The sequence below is a fragment of the Zea mays genome, chromosome 4, assembly GCF_902167145.1.
Source record: "Zea mays cultivar B73 chromosome 4, Zm-B73-REFERENCE-NAM-5.0, whole genome shotgun sequence".
Classification (NCBI taxonomy): domain Eukaryota; kingdom Viridiplantae; phylum Streptophyta; class Magnoliopsida; order Poales; family Poaceae; genus Zea; species Zea mays.
The window spans coordinates 3510391-3536370 of NC_050099.1; the positions used below are offsets into that span (position 1 = coordinate 3510391).

The 25980-nt window shown below is 43.9% G+C and overlaps 3 protein-coding genes across 6 annotated transcripts; 2 read left to right on the forward strand and 1 right to left on the reverse strand.

The window, feature by feature from the left end:
* Window positions 1–2516: 2516 nt before the first annotated feature.
* LOC100277943 (protein kinase superfamily protein) lies at window positions 2517–15094 on the forward strand. 2 transcript variants are annotated; one of them, NM_001360597.1, is made up of 10 exons: window positions 2642–2928; window positions 3043–3194; window positions 3334–3794; window positions 5213–5268; window positions 7247–7305; window positions 12821–12906; window positions 13504–13729; window positions 13831–14047; window positions 14198–14330; window positions 14451–14932. In NM_001360597.1, the coding sequence occupies exons 3-10, from the start codon at window positions 3360–3362 to the stop codon at window positions 14622–14624; spliced, it is 1386 nt and encodes a 461-aa protein (NP_001347526.1). In that variant the 5' UTR covers window positions 2642–2928; window positions 3043–3194; window positions 3334–3359; the 3' UTR covers window positions 14625–14932. The 2 variants fall into 2 exon arrangements, with proteins under 2 accessions (XP_035822747.1, NP_001347526.1); XM_035966854.1 differs by having other exon boundaries at window positions 2517–3194; window positions 14451–15094.
* A 618-nt stretch (window positions 15095–15712) lies between these two features.
* Window positions 15713–17959, reverse strand: LOC100274452 (uncharacterized). 2 transcript variants are annotated; one of them, NM_001360600.1, is made up of 4 exons: window positions 17494–17883; window positions 17276–17424; window positions 16350–16514; window positions 15825–16079 (listed from the first exon to the last, which is right to left on the reverse strand). In NM_001360600.1, exons 1-4 carry the CDS (start codon window positions 17659–17661, stop codon window positions 16076–16078), a joined length of 486 nt encoding a protein of 161 aa, NP_001347529.1. In that variant the 5' UTR covers window positions 17662–17883; the 3' UTR covers window positions 15825–16075. The 2 variants fall into 2 exon arrangements, with proteins under 2 accessions (NP_001142283.1, NP_001347529.1); NM_001148811.2 differs by having other exon boundaries at window positions 15713–16514; window positions 17117–17959.
* Window positions 17960–20098: 2139 nt separating this feature from the next.
* Window positions 20099–22674, forward strand: LOC103652717 (heat shock cognate 70 kDa protein 2). Of its 2 annotated transcripts, XM_008679674.4 has the most exons (3): window positions 20103–20464; window positions 21187–22356; window positions 22453–22674. In XM_008679674.4, the coding sequence occupies exons 1-3, from the start codon at window positions 20251–20253 to the stop codon at window positions 22518–22520; spliced, it is 1452 nt and encodes a 483-aa protein (XP_008677896.1). In that variant the 5' UTR covers window positions 20103–20250; the 3' UTR covers window positions 22521–22674. The 2 variants fall into 2 exon arrangements, with proteins under 2 accessions (XP_008677895.1, XP_008677896.1); XM_008679673.4 differs by having other exon boundaries at window positions 20099–20464; window positions 21187–22674.
* Window positions 22675–25980: the final 3306 nt, after the last annotated feature.

A 25980-nucleotide genomic window follows, 5' to 3' on the forward strand; every position in this document is an offset into this window, starting at 1 on the left:
GAGACGGCCAACTGGGTGATGGCGCACACCAAGCCGTGCCCCAGATGCGGCCGCCCCATCGAGAAGAACCAGGGCTGCAACCACATGCGGTGCTCGCCGCCGTGCGGCCACCGCTTCTGCTGGCTCTGCCTGCAGCCGGCGGGAGGGGAGAACCACTACGCCTGCAACGACCTCCGCCCACATCCGCCGGCCGAGACGGGCGTCGCCGGCGCCGGCGCCGAGGAGAAGGAGGCGAGGCGGTTGGCCAGGGCGTCGCTGGAGAGGTACCTGTACCACTACGAGCGGTGGGTGTCGAACCGCGCGGCGCTGGAGAGCGTGGCCAGGGACACGGCGACGCTGGAGCGCGGGGAGCTGGAGTGGATGGCGAGGGCGGCGGACGTCCCGGCCACGGAGCTCGGGTTCGTGGCCGAGGCCTACCGGCAGGTGGCCGAAGGGCGGCGGATCCTGCGGTGGGCGCACGCGTACGGCTACTTCCTGGACCCGGAGCGCGACGTCACCAAGCGCGGGCTGTTCGACGACCTGCAGAACCAGGCCAACCGCTGGCTCGAGTGCCTGCACGCCTCCGCCGAGCTGGAGAGGAAGGAACTCTTCGGCGCCGGCGGGGAGGCCGCGCCCGTCGACGGCGATGCGTTCAGGGCGTACAGGCAGAAGGTGGCCAACCTCACCGGAGTCACCCGCAAGTTCATAGGGAACCTCGTGAGGGCTTTCGAGACCGACCTGTCGGAGGTGGTGGCGGTCATTCCGGCCAACTAGCTAGAGATACTAGACTGTATTCCGGTTACCATCCATGTTCGTGTTTCTTGCATTGATCGGAAGAAGAAGAACCTTGCATATTGATTGATCTGAACAACATCGCACCAGCCTGCCGATTACTTTACTAGTATTTATAAAACTTCATAAATATAAAATTATCTTTACTACATTCATTTATTTTGAGACTGATTAAACAATGCTCGTGGACGGAGTTTCCTCAGCGTATACTCCATGCTGCCAGGCTTCCACTGGTGCCAGTGTCAGGTCTCGCCTGCACGTGGCGGATCCAACGTGCCCGCGTGTCACGCTAGGGCAGAGCCAGTGTGGTGCGGCCCCATGCCTCTGCGTCTCACTGGGCCAAATGTAGGTGGAATGGTGGAGCGACACGTGGCAGATGGAGGTACGCGATCATAAAACGCAAACTGATGATGGCATCTTAATAAGGATAGATAGAGAGAGATTTCTTTAGAGGACATACAATTTCTCAAAATTTGATATGGCTCTATATCTCTCTCTGGCTGCCATCCCAACCTCACCCATCAAGTTGCAAAGGAAAAAAAAGAAAGCGGCCTTCACCATTTTACATGAAAAAAATGATTAAGTTGTGAGATTTAACTTGTCTCATATATTTCCTCACAGTCTCGGAACCTTCGGAAGGAAGGGATAAAGGAGGTAAAGGAGAGGAAGGAAAAAAACGAGGAGAAAAAAAATGAGAAAGAATAGAAGGGAAAAAAAGAAGATAATCGGTCTCTAACTTCAATATTTAATATATATCTAAAATTTAATTAATTAAATTAAGTATAATTTATCTTATATTTATAATAATTCTAACAAACCGTGGGACTAGATAAGAGCATTTCCAACAACATCTTTAATTACTGCCCTATCTTAAGTAGTGTTTGGTTGATGAGCCAAGTAGAACGGAGTTGTTCCATCCCTGATTCTAGGAATGAAGCCGCTCTGTTCTGTGTTTGGTAATCTGGAACAGAGCGGATCTGTTTTTTGTTTGGTTGCAGAGTGAACGGAACGGAGCGTGACTGTGCGAGCGGGCTGGGAACGCAGCGGCTCCGTCCGATTGATTTTTTTGGAGTGGGATGGTTTCGGATCTGAGGAGAATATTCCCTAATTGGAGCCACTTCGTTCTAGTTACTTTATAACCAAACAACAACAAAACTGGGAGGACGACTCCGTTCTATTTGGCTCTTCAACCGAACACTACCTTAAAATATATGGTTTAACTAAAAAAAAACAGCTTCAACATTGTTCCATTTCATAAAATATTAATGCCCTATCTTTGTTTTCTACATCATTCTCAATATTTTATTTCTTAATAACATAAATTACTTTCTAAAATCCATGATTTAGAGTTTAACTATTAGAGCTAAATTTGCCTAAACATTTTAAATGATGTAGTATTTTAATATTTAAGATACTATTTTAAGACACATTGTTGGAGATACTCTAATATCATTCTTTTTTTTTTGAAATTTAGATCGTTCTATTTTCCCTGTCCTAGTAGTACTTTTATTATATCATATAGTGGGATTGATTTTTTATGAATCTGTGTCACATTATGCTGCAGGCCCTACGTATCATGTTTAAATTATGGTTCCTTTTGGTATGACTCTTTGAACGGCTCTAGGTCTGACTAGTTTTTTATCAAAAGCCCTCCAAAAATGAGAGCTGTTTTTTTATGTTGGGAGCCATATCACCAATAAGGCAATAATATGGCTTCGGCTCCTACATTTTAATCACACGTTTTTTAAGATAACATAAGAGAAACTGTTTGCTAAACAAATTGCAAAATAGCTAGCCGAAGCTCCGAGTCGGTCAATCTATTTCCACCAGTCCCCATCCAGTACAGGCCAGCACTGCCGCTGCCGTGTCGCCACCGGCCCCCGGCTGGCTCTCCAGCGACTCCGTCGGCGGCTTGCCTTCCCGCGCCGCGCCGGGCCCGGATCGCTCGCCCTTTCCGACTGTCCTGCTCAACGCCGCCACCAGCACGTCCTTTCCCGCGCCGGAGGTCCCGCTCGCCTGCCACAGCGGTGCGGCGCAAGCTCCCCCAAGCGTTTCTCAAGTGACGAGAAGAAGAAAGAGGGGGAGAAGGAGGTTGGCGTCAGTGGGTCCCGCGGACCAATCAGCTAGAGAGCTGAGTGATGTCTCGCAAGCGATGAGGTCTTTCTTTCACCCTTTCCTCTCTCCTGCATTGGATTGGAAACCGGCTGAGGACGCCGTAGCGATTAGGGAGTGCTAGTATTGTACGTGTAATGGTTGGAGAGTGCTTGACAGCCTCATGAGATCGGATCGGAGGCCATCATTCCACGCACTGGTGATGAAAAGCTCGCTTGGTGCCCCTAGCTAGCTAGTGGCGAAGCAAGGAAGCTAGCCAGCCAAGATCCTGCTTGTGAGAAAAAAAAGGGAGTAGATCCAGTAATTTTAAGGTTGGTGTGCTTCCTTCTTGATAATGGAAAAGTTCTAGCTTTAGAATTTAGAATTTTGTAGTATCTTTCTTCCTTAATGAGTTCATAACTCACTTGCCCCTGACCTGATCTGATGCGCCTTGATCCAATGATGTCGCAGAATCTGGTCAACATACCTACGGCAAGATGGCTGATATTGTAATCCGCGACCTGGAGAGGGTAGTCAAAGTCGCACTTGCGATCAAGAAGGCCGTGGAAACAGCTAAGCAGAACAAGGAGGATTGCGTTAAGATCGGTGAGCGTGCAGCTGAGGTCAGTACTCATATGAAGCGGCTGAAGGAGAATACAAAAGCAATGGAGGACCCTTTGATGAGCGATACGCTCAAGAGTATGGAAGAGACACTCCAACGCGCTCTTAAGCTCGTCAACGAGTGCCAGAGGAAGCACGTCGTGCTCCATTACTTAAATGCCGGCGGCATGTCCAAGAAGCTGCGCCAGGTGCAGGAGGATATATCATATAAATTGTGGAATGGGGTCTTGGCCACCGTTGTCGACACAAGGATTGCTTTGGAAAAGCAGATCCAATCTGCTATTGATGCCCCTCTGCACCAACACCAACAGGTGACTTTAGTGTTGCTTATTTCAAAGATTACCAAGTAATAAATACTACATGGGTCACACTATTCTTTGTTGAGATATAACAAGGCAAACACAAACATGATTTGGAAATGATGCAAGGCCCTACAGGAGTTCTAGCCATCAGGGAATGATTCCAACACACAACATATGGTATATCATACGTAGTTTGGCCCTATGGTGTTTGGATGTATCAGTGTCACTGGATACATGGTTCCAGTCTTCTTCAGACCAACCTAATTAAAAAATTGAACCTTCCAGATCATTTGGATTGAGTTGCCAGAATATCCATCTCATTTGCCATAGGTCCTGTTTCGATGTTGTCGCTTTGACAAATTGAGATATTATGAGGCTGCTTGATTGGGACCCTTGGCCAGACAGATTTCCTAGTTCACGAACAACTTGCCCTATAGAATGGTAGTTTTAGAATCTATAGACAAACATAACTGCAATTTAGAAAACATAGGCAGGCATAAACACAAACACACACCAGTTTAATTTAACACTTTAGTTTTGCTATATGGATTCTATAAAATTTATTTACTCAACCTTTTGTTTTCGAAATTATGCGTGAAGTGTTTCCAACAATCAAATCAGCTGCTATTATTCCAAAAGATATTCACACATCACCTAGAGATTATGTGAAAGATAACTTCTCCAGTGAGATATACTCCCATATAATTAAGGTTTGTGGTCGCGTCTTCTTAATTGAGTGCCAGAGCTCCTGCCTTTTTGTTGAAAAAAATAGGTTTGTGTCTTAATACATGGAGTACATACGAAGCAATAGCTAATTGTCCATTTCCTGAGCATGAGCATCTCTTCGTTCAACAAGAAGAGCAAGTTTGGTTCTCTCTCCTCATTCTCTTTCCTGGACATGTCACTAGTCACTACTCTGAATGCACCTAGCTGACTTGTCCTTGTTTACGATGCTTTAATAAACAGAAAATCTATGGGGTTCTACGTATACCTCCCATAACTGTTCAAGGGAGGTTGTATCTTGTGAACATACTCTATGCAATTATATCATGACCACATTGCCATATTGGCAGAATTATTGGCTGATTAATTGATTATACAAGTCATACGAAAAGTCAGACATTATCCCTTTTCTAGAATGGGCCACACAACCCATAAACTAGGTCCACAAAACGTACTAATCGGCCACAAGTATTCAAGTATGATCCAAAACCACTCTCTGTATGGCTTGCAATAAACATGAATACATGATGTTACATCGAGTAGCTATCCCCACGATCTGTCTTGAAGATAATTGAGGATTTCCTATCTAATCTGATAGCCAAACTGTTCTATATAGACCTGGTATGCTTTGTTTTTATAAAGTGATTGCTAATAATTGAGGATTTCTCATGTGCATGTTTTTTGTGTTTTTTTTTGCACTTCAGCGTGCAGGGCAGGTGGAAACCTCACAAAGTAGTCATTCAAGAACTGATCAAGCTAGGTAAGTATATAAGATATCTGCAGTGCAAATTCATGAGTCCTGCATTCTGTAGTAAATGTAACACTTAGGGCTGATTTGGTGTGCCGGGATCACGGGAGGATTGAAGGGGATTGTGGGGGAAATTAGTTCATTTCCCCCTCAACCCCCTCCAATCCCCCTGTTATCCCCTTGTCACCAAATCAACCCTTAAGAGTAAATTATATGTAATGCAGCAGAATCTTGTAAGCGTTACCCATAGTAACTGAAAAACAAAACTTCAAAATTCTCTAAACATACAGTGTTAGAGTCCATTTGTGCAAGGAAATAAAGCATGCCAACACATTAAGCACTAGCCAGTATTATTATAAAAAATCACTATTCAAATGGGGTCACTTTTATTAGCCCTCCCATTATTACTCGACCTGTGGGGGGTAAGACAACCCCGGGTATTATATTAAGAAGACCTTCTCACGCAGGTTGAGAAAACCTCCGAACCCCTGCCCCACTCATACACAGCGGCACCGTCGTAGCCCATGTGAGAAACGACCGCGACCGGGGACAGATGAGGGGATTTTTTTAACCACAGCCTGAAATTCGCTCCCACGGGGAGTCGAACCCAGGACCTGAGGAGTGCTATTCAGACCACCTAACCAACTCGGCTAGAGGCCCTTTCTCTTGGCCCTCCCATTATTGCTCCACCAATTAACTTCACAAGTCCGCAAGATTACTAACTCGACCTGCGGGGGGAAGACAATCCCCAAGCATTATATTAAGATGACCTTCTCAGTTCTCACGCAAGTCGAGAAAACCCTCGAACCACCCATACACAGTGGCACCGTAGCCCATGTGAGAACACGACCGCGATCGGGACCGGACCTTAGACATGTGCTTTGGCGTATGATAGATGAGGGGATTTTTTTAACCACAGCCTAGAATTCACTCCCATGGGGATTCGAACCCAGACCTGAGGAGTGCTACTCAGACCACCTAACCAACCCAGCTAGAGGTCCTTTCGCACAAGATTACTAACTTTTTTCTCGAAAGCGCAGGGGAACTGCGCCTTAAATATATTAAGAAGGAGATAATAAGGTCTAAAATAGACCACATATTACAGCAATGACTCCTTACGGAGGCCAGTAACGCACATAAGCGAAAGAATCCATGGAAACCGGACTCAAAAACACTACTACAAGATTACTAACTTCTCCAAGGTTATTAGACATCAGTCCAAAGCAGGAAAACAAGGACACATCCCCTAAACTGAGCAGAAAATTACTTAGTATAATGTTGATTATATCTTTTTCGTCCGGATGAAATAAAGGTTATTAAGTATTTTGAATAATTCAGAGGGTGGGGGGGGGGGGGGTCACAACTGCAGCACAGATTTATTCTTTTGCTGGGCTGCTTCAGGAACATTGTCGAACTAATAAATATGTAAGGTACAATATTCACATATTCTGATAGATTATTCATGGGACTGTTCACATAAGCAAATTAGGTACATAATCAACCACACTAGTTAAATACATTTTTTTTGAAAGAAATACTGTAGGGGAAGTCCCTACAGTTAAATTTTATTAGTTAAATACATTTCATTTGCCCTAGATATTGGTAGCCTTTTCAAACGCACCTTTTTATCTCTTTATTAATGAGACTACTTGGTATAACTGCATCAATATTTTAGATGCATTCTAGAAAAGGACAGACCCAGCGCTCACAGTCCCACATGGGTGGGTTCTAGGTAAGGAATAACCGAGACAAACCTTTTTTTCTCGAACAACAGAGGAGAGCTGCGTGTCATCTCCTGCGCGTTCGAGAAAAAAGAGCCGCGTGTCATCTCATTAAGAAAGAAAACAGACAAAAGCCCCCTGCATTTTGCAGAGAGGCTGCGTCGAACCCATGACAATTAAGTTTTTTTAATTGAAATCCGAACTTACAAGTTTTAAGGCCTCTTATTTTGTGTTTTCTATGGCAATGGAAAATCTGTACTTGTGAACAGCGAGAAAGGAAAGGCCATGTTAGCAAGAGTAAAAAGGGAGCAGTCTGAACTTTTGTCTGGTACGTGGCATTTCTGTTACTTTGATCGACATAATTCTTGTCTACAGCTTTATGCATTATTAGTTAAATACAGTAGCAGTTAAACCATATCTTTATTACTGGACAACTAATTATCATGCATTCATGTCAACTAATTTGGAGGGGCAAAACTATGCACATTTCTGATAATCTATTTAATTGGTGATAATTCATGAACTGTCCACGTCCATCTCCAATGAGTAGTCTGCAACTGTGGTGTGTCTTGTTGGTGGACTGAACAGGCGACCAGAGAGGAGCGAATGAGAGCCAAGAAAATTTCTTAAACTTGGCCTATGACCCCGTTACCACAAATCACATTTATATTCTAATAAGCACCAAGGTCACACATGTTTGCTATTGACATGATGACCCTAGTGTTATAAATTAATACGACACAAAGGGGATCAATCACAGAGAAGACACAGATTTAACGTGGAAAACCCCCTCTAACGCGAAGGGGAAAAAAACCACGGGCGCCGGCCAGCAACTTCTCACTATTTTCGGGTGGTTACAGATCGCAGGAGATTTACAAATGAGATAATTATCTCCTGCGGCTTACAAAGATATTTATAGAGGTGAAACCCTAAAACGATCCGTACCGCGGGGGGCTCCGCCCCCACCCCCCAGGCGTCTCTGGGCCGCGCTCCGGCCCAAGCCTCACGGCGACGGGCCTCCGCTTCGCTCGCCAACTTGGCCGCCTTCTTCAGAATTTGGATCGCAAACTCAACAAACTCTACCTTGAGACAAATTCCTTGTAGCATCATAATAGCAAACTCCACCTTAAACAAATGCATCATCATCTGCCCGCCGCTAACAGCCACTAAGGGCTAATTTATAATACCAACTAAGTTTGAGCATACTTAGCAACAGAAACATGCTTTGTCATCATATCAGCTGGATTATTATCAGTACTGATCTTGCATATCTTCACCAACCCTTTTTAAATGATATCACGAACGAAGTGATAACGAATATCAATATGTTTGGATTTCTCAGTAATCATCTGATCTTTGGTGAGATGAATAGCACTCTGACTATCACAATAGATGGTAATGCAAGACTTAATTCTACATAGCTCTGAATGTATACCTTTCAACCATAAGGCTTCCTTAGTAACTTCTGCAATTGCCATATACTCAGCTTCTGTGGTAGACAAAGCAACAGTATCCTGTAAACGAGCTTTCCAACTCACAGCACAATCTCCAACAGTAAAGACATAACCTGAAAGAGATCTCCTCCTGTCTAAATCACCACCATAATCTGAATCAACATAGCCAACCCGACCATCTCCAGATTTACCAAAACATAAACAAGCACTAGAAGAACCACGTAGATATTTGAAAATCCACTGAACAGCTTTCCAATGCTCTTTACCATGATTAGACATGTATCTAGCAACAACACTCATAGCATGAGACAAATCAGGGCGAGAGCAAACCATAACATACATGAGTGACCCAACAACACTAGAGTATGGAACTTTTGACATATATTCAAGCTCAACATCAGTTTCAGCACACTGAGCCTCCCGGCGACGGGCCTCCGCTTCGCTCGTCAACTTGGCCGCCTTCTTCAGAATTTGGATCACAAACTCAACACCTAGGAATAAGAATAAGCAGTCAATAAATACCGTCTAAACTACCCAGATGGCATAATCGCAAGTTTTGTGTTCAACCGAGAACTACTCTAGTCTGGCCACAGTTTAGAGCAAGAAAACAATGAAGTAATTTTGAGTTTTTTGAACCAGCAAAGCAATTAGGAGCACCATGCTTATCATGGCGTTGCCTAAGGTGCCGCCTAGTTGCCGCCTAGGCATCCGGTCGGCTAGGACTGGATGTCATTGTTGGAATATAAGTGAATTGACCGTCTCTTCCTATCAGCTTAAGCTTTTGTGTTGAACTGGTTGGTGCATGCAACTTAATATGTATCAGAACTAGAGGTCTCGAGTTCGAATCTTGGTTAGCACAATTAAATAAAATAATTGTTGTTCGCTCCTATATTCGGTGTCAGAGATCCAAAAAAAGAGGCTCGACGTGAGCGTTGGAATATAATACAAGTGAATTGTCCAGCTCTTCCCATAAGCTTAAGCTTTTTGGTTGAATTCGTTGGTGCATGCAAGTTAATATGGTATTAGAGCCAGAGGTCTCGAGTTTGAATTCTGGTTAGCGCAATTAAATAAAATAATTGTTGCTCGCTCCTATTCCACGTCTGAGACCCAAGAGAGGCTCGACGTGAGAGGGAGTGCTGGAATATAAGTGAATTGCCAGCCTCTTCCTATCAGCTTAAGTTTTTGGGTTGAACTGTTTGGCGCATGCAACTTAATAGTCATGGTTGTTCGCCACTTTGCCTCACATGGAGGAAGTTAGGCAAGTGCTTGGGCAGGTCTGACATCGCCATGGCACCTAGGCATCTGCCCAGGCAACATCGTGACTTCACCGCGCTGCCCTAGCCCATCTCTCATCTCTAATTTTCCTTCCCTCAACAGCGCCTTGAAGGCCGCAATTTTCCTAGGATGACTAGTACATATACTCGTCGACATGGTTTAACTTTTTTTTGAAACGAACTTGGCAGGAGAGCTCCCGATTATATTGATAAAGAGGAAAGCCTAAAATAGGCAAACAACAAACCCCCGAAGAGGACTACAACAAAAACAATTGGTACAACAAAAACTACATCAACCCTACCAACAACAGCACAAAAAAAACTCGACTGCGGAGGAAAGACTGCCCTCCCGGTATAATGCCTGGGGTCGGCACTCAAGGCGCACACAACCCACTGATGGCTAAGAAGAGACTGAAACATGGTTTCGGCCGAGATCCCCCAACTTTGGCTCCCCATCACTAGCGGGCCGTCACCACCCACTCTACAACAACCCATCCGGAGGGTGGCGCGTAGGACGTAACCCGGGAGCGGGTGGGGCACAACGAGGTGATTTTTTAACCAAGTCTGAAATTCGTCCACGAGGGGGATCGAACCCAGGACCTGGAGGTGCTTCTCGGAACCCTTAACCATTATGATAGAGGCCATTTCGCACCAACAACAACACCCTAGCAACAGGAGCACACAACAGCTCTGACAAGACGAGCACACAACAGCTCTGACAAGACGAGCACACAACAAAAAGCCACCCAACACAACAAAGACAATCTGATGAAAAGGCAAATGAACCTCTGCCACAAAGTTTCAAAAGGCATGACCTTTTAAACTCAAAAGCTTCTTAAGGAGGTCTGGTGGCAACAACTCCTTTAGATGATCTGCACATGCTTGAATTGAACTCTCGTTGGGCTTCCTGTCAATCCCAACAATGCCAAAATATTTAAACGCACCACGCTGAGCAAGACAGGCACTTCGACGAAGTGACGAGCTATTATAGGACTTACACCGACACCTAATTGTCGTAGTCGATGGCAAGGATGGAGCTAAAGGAGGGCATGCAAGGTCCTCATCCACTCTAGCTCTAGTGGATGAATAAGACCTTGTCGCTATCGGAAGATCCTCTACCAGTCGAGGTTTTGTATTGTTCAACCATAGAAAGAGAAGGACCATGCACAACCAAGGTAGCTTCCTCATCATTTGGTGCGTCCTCCATCAAAACAGGCTTTGTATAGCCCTCAACCATAGAATGAGAAAGACCGTCTTCGATGGTGGTAAGAAAGATGGGGTCCTCAAAAGTACTTTGCGGTTTGCGCAACCAATGCAGCTTCCTCATCATCTGATGCATCCTCCACCACAACAAGATCCTCGACATATGTGACAACCTAAAGCAACGTGGAGGTCTCTGAAGGCACTTCAATGGTCTGCTTGGTGGACATCATTTGGCGAGAATCAACTTCAAATGCCCCTACGACCACCTCATTAGTGGTAAGGTCTGTCTCTCTATGAATCTCTATACCATAGATCCTTGTGGGCATCTCACCAAGGATGGAGACTGCGGTGTTTGCACTAGTGTCCTGACACACCAAAGAGTCGACAACCGTGCATGCCCCTACGAGAGAAGCAAGGATCGACGATGGTGAATTGTGCTTCACTGGAGAACAGGGGCCAAAGAGCTCGGGCAAGTCGGAGACAGAAGCATGCTCCCCATGCGTCTCTGCATGCTCCAAATGGTTGGCCACACGTGCTAGCCACAACTTGATGATAGAAACCTCCTCCTGGAGAGGCTGCAACACTTCCTCAAATGAGCTGAAACATGTGTTGAAACTCTGCTCACAACGACTCCACCAAAGGGGTGACCAAGGACTGAAGGTTCAAAGGTGTCTGAGGCAAGAGAGGCATAATAATAGCTACGACAAACATGATCGCCGTCCTTACCATGCAAATCGATGGGTTGAGAAGTTGACGGAGGATTCCGATGTCCACGGGAGCAGCAGGCTCCCCACCGGCAACGGTGGCGGGATCCACGGGCAGACTCCTCGGGAGCATTGCCGGTGGGATCCACGGGCATACTCCTCAGGAGCAGCAGGCACCCCAGTGGCGGCGGCACCGGGCTACCGAGCGACGGCGGGCTCTCCGCGCTTCCTCTGCTGGATCTCCCGCAACAGTGGCAGGGTATAGCTGATCCGTGCTACATCCACCTCTCATATGCTCTCCTGCAGCTGTGCTCGGCTCTTCGGCAGGGAGGGACATGGACTCACGGGCACCGTCAACGAAAGCGGCTGCGGCGCGGTCAGGTGGATCTGCACTCCGGGCATCGACAGCAGAGGGGAGCGGGCGTCACAACCACTTCGGGCATCAGCGGTAGAGGGGAGCGGGCGATTGTGGCGCCGACACCTATAGCTCCGCACGGGCGCCGAGCGGGCGAGGCGGCCCATCAACATACATGGTTTAACTTCTACCTCAAATAATGAAGAAGAGCAAGGATCGGGAGAAGAGGAAGCTATGCTCTGGACATTGTTGTTGCCGGTGATCTAGATGTTGAGGACGACTATGGTAAACCACCGCGTACTCCTCCCCATGGTGGTGCTCCAAGTGATGAGAATGAGGGTGGCCTAAATGATATGGACTTAGATATCGATTCTACCACTCTATACCTTATCATGTTTGAGTAATTGAGTTTATTTGTTTGGTTATATCATTTTGCCACTCATCCTGGAAATCAATTTTTACGGCGTCTGTAAACCCGCCTCTAGAAATAGTCCATTTCTAGATATAGATGGATAGCAACGTTGGGAATACCCACAGCTAAAGATCATTCCTGTCCATTTCTGTAAATCGGTTCTATGGTAGTGAGGGATGGCCAAGGAGGTCCATTGGGTGGATTGTGGGCATTGGTGTTTAGTGAGGGTGACTCATTTTCAGGTGATTAGAGGAGCTCATGCTTGAGGATGACTTTGACAACAATAGCATTGCTGGAGCTAGGTGAGGGGAGCAAGGATTCATAGCTGGCATCATGGAAGAGTAGTGCGCGGAGTGGGAGTGAAATAGGGGGGAATGGAGGCCTGTATATTACAACAAACTTACAGTTTCGTGTTTGGTATGCATTTGCTTCCCATGACAGGTGTTCCTCAGTTCAGTTTGTCTCAACTGAACGCTGCTACAAACGAATTTTCAGAGGGCTGTGTGGTTGAAAGAGGCTACTACAAGGTAGTTGCTTGGTTGGCTAGTTTTGCGTTATGCTCTTCTGGTATTGATTGTCATCAGTGGGCCTTTGTATTTGTTAAAACTTCAGCTTTACAAATTGTATAGATTTCTTAGAGCTAGGTATTTGTTAAAACTTTAGCTTTACAAATTATATAGGAAAAGTTATGTCCTGATCTCCCTATCCCAAATTGTAAGCCATTTTAGCTTTGTCCTAAGTTAAACTTGTCTAACTTTGAGTAAGTTTAAAAAAATAGATTAATATTTCCAATATCAAACAAATAAACTAGCAAAATATATGTCACGGTATATCTAGTTAACCAGTTTGATATTGTAGATGCTTGTGCATTTTTCAATAGTCTTGGTAAAAGCTAGAGAAGTTTGACTTACAATAAAGGTAGAACGACTTACAATTTCGAAAGGAGGGAGTATATCACTTTCCTTAGACAATTGATCTTACATGCGCGCTATCAGAATTATCAGTGACGCAAACTGGTCAGCAAGAGTTTAGGGCTATAACATGTTTCTTTCTGGTTTTAGTTTTGTTAAAGGAACTATCTTGCTGTGAAAAAAAATATTTTTCTTTTTTTTTGTGCTTTTAAGGGAGTATTACACGACGGACTAGATGTTGCCATCAAGAAGTTAGCAGTCTCTGATGATACTCAAGAGAGGCGCCTGCAACTTGAGCTTAATATTCGTGCAAAGCTTGAACATGGAAACATACTTAAACTTCTGGGATATTGCCTCGATGCCCAAGAAAAAGAAAAGCTATACTTTCTGGTCGAAGAATACATACCGAATGTTGAAAGCTTGGAGAAATTTATTAATGGTATGCCTCTACGGAAATTCTAGTTCACATATGGACCTAATAACCTATCTTTTCTCACTAACTAGTGTTGTTTCCTTCTTGTTTTGCATCATATTGCGCAGTCTCTCGACTCGATTGGTCCTCGTGTTTCAAGATAATTCAGGGGATAGCAAAGGGCTTACATTGCTTACATAAGCATCATATTCTCTATATGGATTTGAATCCAGCCAACATCCTCGTCCGTTCAGATATGAATCCTGTGGTCATCAATTTTGGATCATCAATAGTGCTGGATCGTGATGATGATAAGGTCACCGGGGATGCCGTAGCAGGCACACTGTAAGATATTCCATGAAAAACTTTCCATTAGGATGAACCTGATTGCATTTTAATCTTGCAGTAAAAGAAACTCCACGAAGCTCATGTGTTTTCTAATTTTCATGCGGCTTCTGTGTAGTTATTCATTTATTATTATTTGTAACCGCTCAGGGGTTATGTCGCTCCAGAAAAACTTATGGAAGCTTATGCATCAATGATGTCTGATGTGTTCTCTTTTGGAATCATCATCATTGAGATCATTACCGGCAGGAGAGCTTCACCTTTCGTTGATTTACCGGAATGGGTGAGTGATATATCTAAAAGCTTTTGTAGAACTAGCCAGTTACCTCAAATCATCAGTTGATTATTGGCAAAACTATGCTTACCTCCACTGACGCTGTTTTCGTTCCCCCCCTTCTTGCAGGGTTCAGTTGATGAGATGATTACATCAGCGAAAGGGTTATTTGATCCGGCGCTAGCTAACGAGTCTCAGCTGATGAAGATTAATAGGTGCAGAGAGGTCGGACTGAAGTGCATTGAGCGGGATCCGAAACGTCGGCCTACCATGGGAAATGTCCTTGAGATGCTAAGTAGCTAGAGTGACAGGCACCGATTTGAGGTGTTCTCGGTTAGGAGTGGATTGAAGCGGATTAGAGATAATCAAATCTCTTGCTAGTCAAAACTGAATAGAAATGGGTTTACTTTCCCTCAATCCCCTCCTACCTATGCAACCAAACAAGGCCTTATGGGTTTCAACAATTTGGTTTGATGTATTGTCACAAATTGATCATTTGTAACATTCAAGATTTATGCGCAAATGTATTGGCGTGTGGATTAGAGAGTTTCTATCTTATAGGCTGGCTCTTGAATGATATGGCAAACATAAGCTAGCAAACCAGTTCAACTACTGAGGGTGCACATGAACCTCGTGTTTACTAGCATTTTTTTTTCGTATGCTATTTCCTAGTTCAAGTTTGCATCTCAAACCTTTTTCATGTATGTACATGTATTGTAAATGTGTCAAGTGTTAATTTTATTGAAACAATTGAAATGTGTATTTTTTAATTAGTCTCTATGTTTCTATGTATTAGGTGATTTCCACCGTATATTTTGCCCCATTATCCTCTTTACATGCGTGCCCTGCCCTCTTATTCACTCAATACTAGATCAGTGGGCGCCCCTTCGGGCGTCTTATCCAGCACAAGAGAAAAATAGGAGTGAATAATTGTTCATGCCATATTCAAATTCAGCGGAGGATTTGATAAATTTAGCACAATTACTGCTTCAAAGATTGAATCTCCCACCATGAACAATATCACATAACAATTATGACAAGTTGATGTCTTCTATAATCCCAATATGGCAATATCACAATATAAATTTACTATCATTTGTCCAGACACTTTCTATGGAGTTGCAAGAATTACAATAACTTGCAATTACCGGTGAGAATAACACTTCCCAATGATATAACTGATGCACAATATTCAATGGTATGCGGCTCAATTAACCGGTAAAGCAGTTAGGCACATGATCATGGCACATTAATAGGCTGTTTGGTTTGAGTAATGAAGTGATCCATCTTCTTCTCATTTCTCACTTTTTTATTTGGTTTGTGGAATAAAATGGGTTGATACATCACCACTCCATTCTTCATAAGCTAATAATTAGTATATATACGAGGAGTGAGTTGATTCCACCAAAATTGATGGAATGAACTTATAATGCATCACTTCATGAAACATAAAGTGACTCTACAAACCAAATACTCCGCAAGTGTATTATGGACATCATTCAGTAGAGTCGTCATCCAAGATACTGATATGCCCACCTTCCTGATATAGGGGCGAGCATTACAATCACAATAAATCGTTGAAATGGCAACTGAAAAATCTATATAAAGGTCATCTTATCCTTTGACAGCAATTGGATCTAATAAATCTGCTCAAGAGTTGCTAATTTGAATGGTAGTTAAATCAAAAGGCAACCAGTAAGAGTGTCGCCTAATTCTGTAGACTGCAACAAGCTTCCACCTGTGAGAATTATTTTCTATCTGCAGTAAGTGAGCAGTAAGTGAGGTTGAATGGAAGCACGAATTTAATAAAACACAAAAGCACTTAATACAAAACATAGAGAACATGCTACTACAAAATCATGGAGAAAAATAAAGTAACATTTCAACCCAAATGTCCAGATGTAAATTTGTTACCCAAAAATCTTTTTTAGTAGTTTCATAGTTAGCTTCTTAAACCTTAAAAGCTTGGCAAAAAGAAGAAACCAAGCGACATAGGGGAAAACCATGGGAGAGGAGTGGGAGATTTACAAAGTGCTTATGTCGTCCTCGGCTGGATCGTTGCTGGGCTTCGGCTCGGCTGCGGCAGACGGGGTGGGGTCCTCGCCCTCCTTGTCGAGGGCGCTGAAGGAGGCGACGGGAGTGATTCCCTTCTTCTTGCCGGTGAAGACGAGCTTGATGGGCTCGCCCTTCTTCCTGTAAATGTATACTACTGTGAGATTATGAAAACATGTATTGAGGACGCTATAGATTTCATGTACATCCCAGATCATATAGAATCATATTTTACCGTGAATAAACCAAATTCTTTGATGCAGCACAAGATTTATGTAAATAAAACCAGCATGTTCATAGATTAATTTGTTGCTACAAAAAAACACCTAACTCATGCCAGGACCAGAATATGAACAGAAAAAAGATACGGTGGCCAAAGAGAATATAAGAGGCCTGAAAAGAAGTTTTTTCATGGTCTTCAAGATTCAAAGAGTTACTTTCTTGTTTCAATGTTATTCTATTGATACATGTTCCACAGTATGATTTTTACCAATTCTTTATAAGCTTTAAAGTGCCTTCTGGCGACTGTTAAGTATTTGATGGTGAAAAGAAGATTGTCATGTGCCTAAATATGTATATGATTAGGTATCAGAAAATTCCATCTGTTTTATTTACCATTTCTGATGACCTTGTTCATGGCATATCTTTCCATTATGTCTGAATCAGACTATAAAGAAGCTCTAGTAACCATTGCCACCTCTTTAGGGATGATATGGGTAAAGCCAGAATATTCAGAAGTATACCTTTCCCCATATTAACAGGATGGTTGATGCCATATTCGGTTCCATCATAGTCATCATCATCACAGTCATTGTACTCCTCATCGTAGTCAGGTACAGATACAAATCTCGTGGGGGCAGGGGAGGTCCTAGTGTCGGCAGACAAACGGAAAAGAAGCTCACATGCGACACATAAGCGGTGCCGACGCGGCAGGTCCCGCCGCCACCACTTGGGCCGATGTTTCGCATGCGAGGCAGGCAAGCTCCTCGGGCAGCTCCTTCATCTCTGCTTCACCTCCCGCCGACATCGTTCCGGACCCGGTGCACAAGGTCTACGAGCATCATCAGATCCACAAAATCCAAAAACACGAACACCGGCACGGGCGCTAGCTCAGCCTCACCGTCGGAGATGGCGTTCTGGATCTCATCGCACTTGGGGACTGCAACCCTAACCACGTAGATCCTCTCGACGGCGCCCGCAGTACCCACCGGCGCAACAGGGGCTTCTCCGGGCTGGTGCCAGATCTCTCGTCAGTCCGAGCTGCCGGCCGCGTGGTGGGTGACAGCATCCGGGACAGGAGCGGCGGCGCGGGGAACGTGGCTCCGCTCCTCCTCCTATTGTTGGCGCCAAAAGAGGGTCCAAGGTCGACGCAAGGCGTCAGGGCTGTGGCTGCCCTGCTGCTTCTGCCCCGCGGCGTGGCCAGCGTTGATGCAGCGCTCGGTGGAGAGGGCGGACGCCGGCTGACATGGAATAGTGTGCGGCGGACACGGGCGAGCGACTCACGGCGCTCAAGAAGGACCGGCGTGGGAGGGAGAAGGTGGAGGGAGGGGAGAGGGGTGTGGTGTGGCCGTGGCCTGAGATTTCGCATCCGTCCACAAAAAGGTTTCGCGTCCGCTCTCGTTCGTATCCATGGGCATGCTCGCGCGGTGGGCCAGGAAACACGGGGAAAGTGTTTTTACTTTCAAACACACACACTATGAATAGCTACGAGAGAAGCGCGGCGCGAATTGGGGAAGCGCGCAGCGGACGAGCGGACGGAGCCGGGTGCGGGCTCGTCTCACGGCGTGAACACTACTGTGAGGAGGGTCCCATACACAGCGAGCGGTGTCAGCGTGAAGCGCGGAGGGAGCTTGAAACCCCAGCGGGTTTTAACAAGAAGTAATACGGGGTTCACATATCCAATGTCGATATAATCAATCTAGATGAGTAAAAGGGTTCCATAGCTTATATCAATTTCTCTACAAACATATAAGATTAGAGCAAAGCTGATTAGTATAAAATATGACACTTATAGCAATTACTTTGTGGTATCTTCAATCTTATCCAACGCAACCTCTACGGCTCTACACAACACCACACGAGCTACTAGAGCATTAGCTGCTAACAGAAGGAACTAACAACCAGTTACTTCTATAACCATGCTGCTCTTAGCTAGCTAATCAATTAATTACCACACGCATGCAAGTAATAGGAATGCAAAGAGCAAGTGTGTAGTGAGTAAACCACTTAGAACAAGAGGTGAACACGAGATTTGTCCTCGAGGTTTAGTTGACTAGTGGCAACCTATAGCCTTGTTATGGTGAGTACCTAAATGATGATCCACGTGCTAACTAGCGTGATAAACTAGATCCACAAGTTAAATGTCACGAGAATAAATCAAGTGCTACACTCTAATTAGCCATGAGCATTCCACTAGAGTTAGTCTTCACGCTCCCACAAGGACACGAAGCTTGATCAGATCCGAGAAAAATCACCAATAGACATTCAATGATCTCTCAAACTCTAAGTCGGCTAAGTGACGATAATCACCAAGAGTAACAAAAACTAAACTAGCCACGAGTATACAAACGCATTAAAGGCTCTCCATCTCACTGAAATGTGGAATGAATGGATGCAAGTAAGTGAAATGTGTTTCTCAGCTCTTAAAAGATGGGTACAAAGGCTAGAAGTTCCAAAAGAGTGCTCAAGACCGACCACAAGGGTTATTTAAAATCCCATAAGAAAGTGAATTGTTACCCTTTGTAGTAGCACAATGCGGTCTCACCAGACATCTCCACGAACACCGAGCACCTAATCGAACAACCCTAACAGCTAGGAACTAGTTGATCCTGTCAGAGGTCTGATGCGCACATCCGATGCACACTAGATACATTCAATGCATGCTAGCTCTAAGTGTCCCCAAAAATAACATCTTCATTGAATGGTGTGGGTGTGGCCTTTGATGCCACACTAGACACATCTAGAGAAGGAATCTAAACTTCACACACTCAAATAGACCCTCATCTGACCTCTCCGATCATACATGTCTAGTGCACATCAGAGTAAGATGCTTAGCTAAAACTTAACTCAAGTTTGCTCACAAGCTGGTGCATCCGGTGAGCACTCCGGTTCTTCACCAAACACGTCTGATGAGTAGTGAATAACTCCATCGACAACACTTTCTCAACTATTTGCAAACATAGTGATGGGGACATCCAACATGTTTAAGGTAACTCTTGTTTTGGTGGAACGTGACACAATTCGACTTCAAATTAAAAGACCCGAACCATGTAAGCTTAGCACCATGACTCCTCTAGTTATCAATTATGTGATTAATTCGATTGACCTCACTGCTTGTGAAATGAAAAACACAAGAAAGAACTCTAAACCACGCATCTTAATGAAAATAACAATTGCGAGTGTATGATTAAGATAAAAAAAGAGTTTCACAACTGAGGACGATGACTATTCGATGATAGATTGATATAAAGGAAATACTGAGCCTTAAGACGACATTCAACAACTTACCCATATGGCCGTGTAAAATACTGTATTTTCTTGTAGGTTAGTCCTAGATTTTGAGATGGACTCAAACTTTATACAGGAGAAGAAAAATTCTCTAAATGGGTTTACGGATCCCAACAGATAAACTATCTCTAGTGTAAGATTTCTATTTTTATCTTTCTCTATTTTTTTTGTTTTTTACTTTGTGACATGAACGTCCTCTCTCTCTAGCGTCGCATGCGGCCATCACCATGACACCATCCGCCCAGCATCCAACGGTAGTCATCGGCGCCGCGTCTCCGGAATCTTCTCTCGCCTTCTTCCTTTCTTGTCCCCCCACCCCACGAGTTACAAGCTCCCCTTCCTCTCCAGCGCGCTGAGCAACGCAAGTAAGATGGCCGGCAAGCGCCGCCATCCTGCCATCGGGATCGATCTGGGCACGACCTACTCCTGCATTGGGGTGTGGCAGAACGACCGCGTGGAGATCATCGCCAACGACCAAGGCAACCGAACCACCCCATCCTACGTCGCCTTCACCGGCTCCAGGCGCCTCATCGGGGATGCTGCCAAGAACCAGGCCGAAATGAACCCCAGCAACACAATCTTCGGTGGGTGCCGTACGAGTCTCATTTACTACTGCTTTACCAAAGTCAACTCCTTCCCCTCTCAGATCTCCCCATCCCTGTGGCTAGGATGACTACTGCCTGTTTTCGCTACTTCTTGAATTAGACCCGTGGATCTGATGGCGGATGCATAGCTGCTGATATATGCTTGTTCAGATCTGTCGATTCTAATTAGGCTTACAGCGGTTTAGCGCAGCTATATGTTGGGTTATGCGCTTTTGGTCTATCTGTGCTGCCTCTGGTGGTACTACACTGTGCTCTGTCTCTCAGCCCATGGTAATGGGATTTATCTTATTGCTTTGGCAACTTAGATCTTTCGATGGTTACTGGACTGTAAGTAATATTGGATACTTCGCTCTTCCCTCTGGTTAAATAGTTGACTTTTACTATTGTTAATGTCAACTGTATCTTTTATCAAATAATCCGTGTGCTTATTAGATCTTTTAGTAGCTTTGTGACCTTGTGTTTTTTTTATGCTGCAACAATAATGCTGTTCAAGCTCTTTATATCGGTGCCTTATATCGGTGATGCCAGACTTTATGTCATGGTTACTGTTGCGGCAATGCTGTTCAAAACAAGCTATAATCTATTCAAATTTTGGGTGATTAATTTGTATTGGTGATGTTCTCTATTTACTACAAGCACCTTTATAGCAGTAGCTGTAAAAACAGTACTGCAGTTACTGACATCTAATTCTTCTGCTACAGATTCCAAGCGGCTCATTGGTAGAAGATTTAGCGATGCTTCTGTACAGAGTGACATTAAGCACTGGCCCTTCAAGGTCATTTCTGGACCTGATGACAAGCCTCTGATTGTTGTTCAGTACAGGGGTGTGGAGCATCAGTTTGCAGCTGAAGAGATCTCCTCGATGGTTCTCGTCAAGATGCGGGAGACTGCTGAAGCCTATCTTGGCACCACCATCAGGGATGCCGTTGTCACTGTTCCTGCCTGCTCCACGGACTTGCAGAGGCAGGCCACCTGGAATGCCGGAGTGCTTGCTAGTCTCAATGTTATGCGCATCATCCCTGAGCCCACTGCTGCTGCTTTGGCTTATGGTCTTGACAGGAAGTCTGCTCAGGTTCAGGGTTTATACAATGTTCTCGTGTTTGACCTTGGAGGTGGTACCTTTGATGTCTCTGTTCTCGACAAAGTGGAGGGTGTCTTTGAGGTCTTAGCCACAGCTGGTGCCGCTCACCTTGGAGGTGAGGACTTCGACAACCGGATGGTGAACCACTTTGTTCAGGAATTCAAGAGAAAGACGAAGGAGGACATCAGTGGCAACCCCAGGGCTCTCAGGAGACTAAGGACGGCCTGCGAGAGGGCGAAGAGGACCCTCTCCTCCACTTTAGAGGCCACCATTGAGATTGACTGTTTGTACGAGGACATCAACTTCTACTCAACCATCACTCGCGCCAGGTTTGAGGAGCTCAACATGGATCTCTTCAGGAAGTGCATTGACATTGTGGAGGACTGCCTCAGCGATGCTAAAATGGACGTGGGCTCGGTTCATGATGTTGTCCTTGTTGGTGGCTCCTCTAGAATTCCAAAGGTCCAGCAGTTTCTCCAAGAGCTCTTCAACGGGAAGAAGCTTTTCAAGAGCATCAACCCTGACGAGGCTGTTGCTTACGGAGCTACTATCCAGGCTGCAATCATGAGTGGAGAGGATGAGATACAGGACTACCTCATGAACGATGCTACGCCTCTTTCTCTTGGGTTGGCCACGGATGGGGGTGTGATGACCGTGCTGATTCCGAAGAACGCAACCATCCCCACAAGGAAGGAGGTGGTCTTGTCAACTGACTCCGACAACCAGCCTTGTATCCGTATCCAGGTGTACGAAGGTGAGGGGGCCATGGCTCGCGACAACAACCTGTTGGGTGAGTTTGAGTTCTCCATTCCTCCAGCCCCCAAGGGTGTTCCACAGATCACTATTACATTTCATATCGATGCCGACTGCATCCTCGATGTCGCAGCTGAGGACAAAACTACCGGCGAGAAGATGAGGAAAACCATCACCAAGAGGTTCCGTTTAAAGCATTAAATTATTTATTATTTATCACCATATGTAATTAAAAAGAGATGAACTCTAGAAATTCTGACAGAAATTAGAAACATAGCAATTTTCTAATTTTAGTTTCATAGACATTAATGATCAACGCCAATAATATCCAATGGGTGGAGTCTTTTGGGTGCTATGGATTTTGAGTTTGTTCTTGTCTTGTTGAGGTATGTTGTCAGTTTTGCTGTTTTGCAGCACGACCAACATTCCTTGCGTTTAGAAGTTTAGTAGGAAAAGCACATGGAAGTGCTTCTCGGTGATGGTTCTTGGCCTGCATTTGCATGCAGCACCGTGATGCTTTCTTACCCTATATACTGTCAAAACATGACGTGTCACTTCTCAAGCATAGAGAACGATATAAAATAGAGAGTCTGCTGTGGAATGGTTTTTATTTAGAGAACTACTACCTCCGTTACAGAGTGAGTATTCCTTTTGGAGAGCCTCTAAAACCAAAGTTCAGAAGTTGGATTAGGAGTATTGAAGGTTGCAACACAAAATGATGCTTTTGTCATGAAACATTTGTACAAATTCTTTAACAAATATGAGCAACCTTGGGTTTCTTTGATCTGGAATAATTATTATAGAAATGGGAGATTGCCGGGTATGCAGAAAAGGGGTTCCTTTTGGTGGACAAGTATTCTGAAGTGACTTGACACATACAAAGGTTTAGCTTCAGCACAGATTGAGAATGGTCAATCCATTCAGTTTTTCAGAATTGTGGAATGATCTGACACATACAAATCAGGGGTTATGGGATGATCTTTGGAATGAGAATGTACAAAGACTCACTTTTCCAGAATTGTTCTCCTGTATGCCCCCAATGTTACAATTGCTCAAGCAGGGCAGAGGCAACATATTTGCATCAGATTTTTCCAGTTTCCTTTAACTTCAGAAGCTTACCAACAATACTTGGTCTTGGAAAATTCCATCAACAACATTGTTTTCTCTGACCAGAGTGATGTATGGCAATATATATATATATATATTTTTGACGAAGGGGCGAAGCCCCCTATTTCATTAAGAAATAGGAAAGTTTGAAACAACTACAAACAACCGCCACCCCGCGGCATAACATCCCAAAAGATCGAACATGGCCATTACCCTATCTAGACTCTAACCACTATCAAGCTAGATCAGTGAAGAGCCTACGATAGCAGCATAAGTTTTGGCCTACGATGAACTACATAAGACTTTCTTATTTACAGCCCAACAGGACAGGCAGAAGCCACAAAAGGAACTGAACAGTCTAGCCAACAAAAGACAGACAATTATCAACATCATCTTCCAAGTTCCAGCTTCTAGATCAACCAGAAATACGCCTGTCGAGAGGGCACCATCTCAAGGCCCTTCCGAAAGCTTCACTTGCCGTCTTTCGGATTAACTTGCTTCTTAGCACCACCATTCTTTACTCCTTCTTTTTCTGACGAGTAGCCCAAGAGTCCAGCCAGAAGCAGCAAAGAAAAATGATGTTAGAAGGGTCAAGTAAATGACTTTTTCCAAAGCATCAATCATTTCTAGTGCGCCAAATAGCCCAGAATAAAGCACCACAATCAAATAACACTAAATGAGCCATTTTGTCTTTTGGTTTACATAACCAATTGTCATACAGATTTTTGATACTATTCGGAATCAGCCTTAAATTCAAGGCAACTTGAATTACTCTCCACATATATTTAGCAATGGGGCACTGAAAAAACAGGTGATCGATAGATTCATCCACCCCACAGAAACAACAATTCAAAGAACCAATCCAACTCCTTTTCTTCAGGTTGTCCTTAGTAAGAATTTTATTTCTTACCACTAACCAGAAGAAAACCTTGATTTTATGAGGCAATTTAGATTTCCACAAAAACTTATATGGAATCAAAATTTGATCTTCCATTTTCTTTTTGTACAAAGAATTAATTGAGAAGCCTTTTTTTCCAGAATCCACACAATTTTATCCTCTTGATCAGATAGTATTACCTGGTTACAACAATTTATCAATTCATCGAATAACAACCTCAAATTACCCACAATCCTTCTTCTGAAAGTAAGAGACTCAAAATTCGATGTGAAAACCTCATTAACAGAAACATCTTTGTCATAGGCCAAATAAAAAAGAACAGGAAACTGGTAAGACAGAGGTTGATTACCAATCCAATTACTTTTCCAAAAACTAGTCTTCAAGCCATTACCAACTTCAGTTTTACAGTATTTGTAAAAATTGTCTCGTAAACTCAGGATTTTTTTCCAGAAATGAGAATCACTTTGTTTTTGCTTAACTAAAATAAGGGGTTTTCCCTTAATGTATTTACTGACAATAATTTTTTTGCCATAAGCCTTTCGAATTTTCAATATTCCAAAGCCATTTAGATAGTAAGGAATCATTCATAAACTCCAGATTCAAGACACCCAATCCACCCTGATTTTTGGGAGAACACACTGACTCCCAATCAGCTAAATGAAATTTTTTGGACTGACGACCCCCCTACCACAGAAGCCTCCTCCTAAGCATATCAATCTTTTTTATAACAGTCTTAGGGGCAGGATAAATCGAGAGCATATATAAAGGAACGTTAGAAAGGCAACTTTCTAGAAGAGTAAGTCTACCACCAAGACTCAGGAATCTACCCTGCCACCCAGCTAGTCTTTTTCTAGCTTCTCAATCATGGGGATCCAAAGATTATTATTAATCTTCTTCTTATCAATTGGCACCCCTAAGTATTTCATAGGAAGATTTCCTATAGGACAAGTAAAGATATCAGCATACAAATAGTCTATCTCTTTAGCATTACCAAAGCATAAGATTTCACTTTTGTGAAAATTTATTTTCAAACCAGACATGCTTTCAAACAAACATAATATGTATTTAAGATTTCTGGCCCCTTCCAAGCAATCTTGAATAAGAAAAATGGTGTCATCGGCGTACTGTAAACAACAACAACCATTATGAATGATATGAGGAATCAGACCTTCGATCAGACCCTCATCTTGAGCTTTCTTAATCATACAAGCTAAACCATCAGCAACCAAATTGAACAGAAGAAGAGAAAAAAGATCCCCTTGTCTAACTCCTTTGTGAGTAGTGAAATAAGGACCCAGAATATCATTAGTTTTGATGGCTACTTTGCCACCTCTCACAATCCTCATGACTCAATCACACCAAGTATTACCAAAACCTTTTTTCTCCATCATAGTATAGAGGAAATGCCAATTTACTTTGTCATAAGCTTTTTCAAAATCAATTTTTAAAACCACTCCACTTTGATTTTTCCTCTTAACCTCATGAAGAATTTCATTGAGAGAGATGACCCCATCCATAATGTATCTGTTTTTAATGAAACCATATTGAGAATCACTTATCACTTTTGTGATGCAACCCGCAAGCCTATTATTCAGAACTTTGGAAATAAACTTGTAACACACATTCAGAAGACAAATAGGTCTAAAATTCTTCATG

What these genes read in the sequence shown, in the direction of transcription:
- LOC100277943 (XM_035966854.1), top strand. Translation starts at nt 3,360, where the DNA reads ATGGCTGATATTGTAATCCGCGACCTGGAGAGGGTAGTCAAAGTCGCA. An exon ending in GATGCCGTAGCAGGCACACT is followed by an intron (nt 14,048 to 14,197) that starts GTAAGATATTCC and finishes GTAACCGCTCAG; the next exon opens with GGGTTATGTCGCTCCAGAAA. An exon ending in TCGTTGATTTACCGGAATGG is followed by an intron (nt 14,331 to 14,450) that starts GTGAGTGATATA and finishes CCCTTCTTGCAG; the next exon opens with GGTTCAGTTGATGAGATGAT.
- LOC100274452 (NM_001360600.1), bottom strand. Translation starts at nt 17,661, where the DNA reads ATGCTGTCACCCACCACGCGGCCGGCAGCTCGGACTGACGAGAGATCT. An exon ending in CCAGAACGCCATCTCCGACG is followed by an intron (nt 17,425 to 17,493) that starts GTGAGGCTGAGC and finishes TGATGCTCGTAG; the next exon opens with ACCTTGTGCACCGGGTCCGG. An exon ending in GCACCGCTTATGTGTCGCAT is followed by an intron (nt 16,515 to 17,275) that starts GTGAGCTTCTTT and finishes ATACATTTACAG; the next exon opens with GAAGAAGGGCGAGCCCATCA.
- LOC103652717 (XM_008679673.4), top strand. Translation starts at nt 20,251, where the DNA reads ATGGCCGGCAAGCGCCGCCATCCTGCCATCGGGATCGATCTGGGCACG. An exon ending in CCCCAGCAACACAATCTTCG is followed by an intron (nt 20,465 to 21,186) that starts GTGGGTGCCGTA and finishes CTTCTGCTACAG; the next exon opens with ATTCCAAGCGGCTCATTGGT.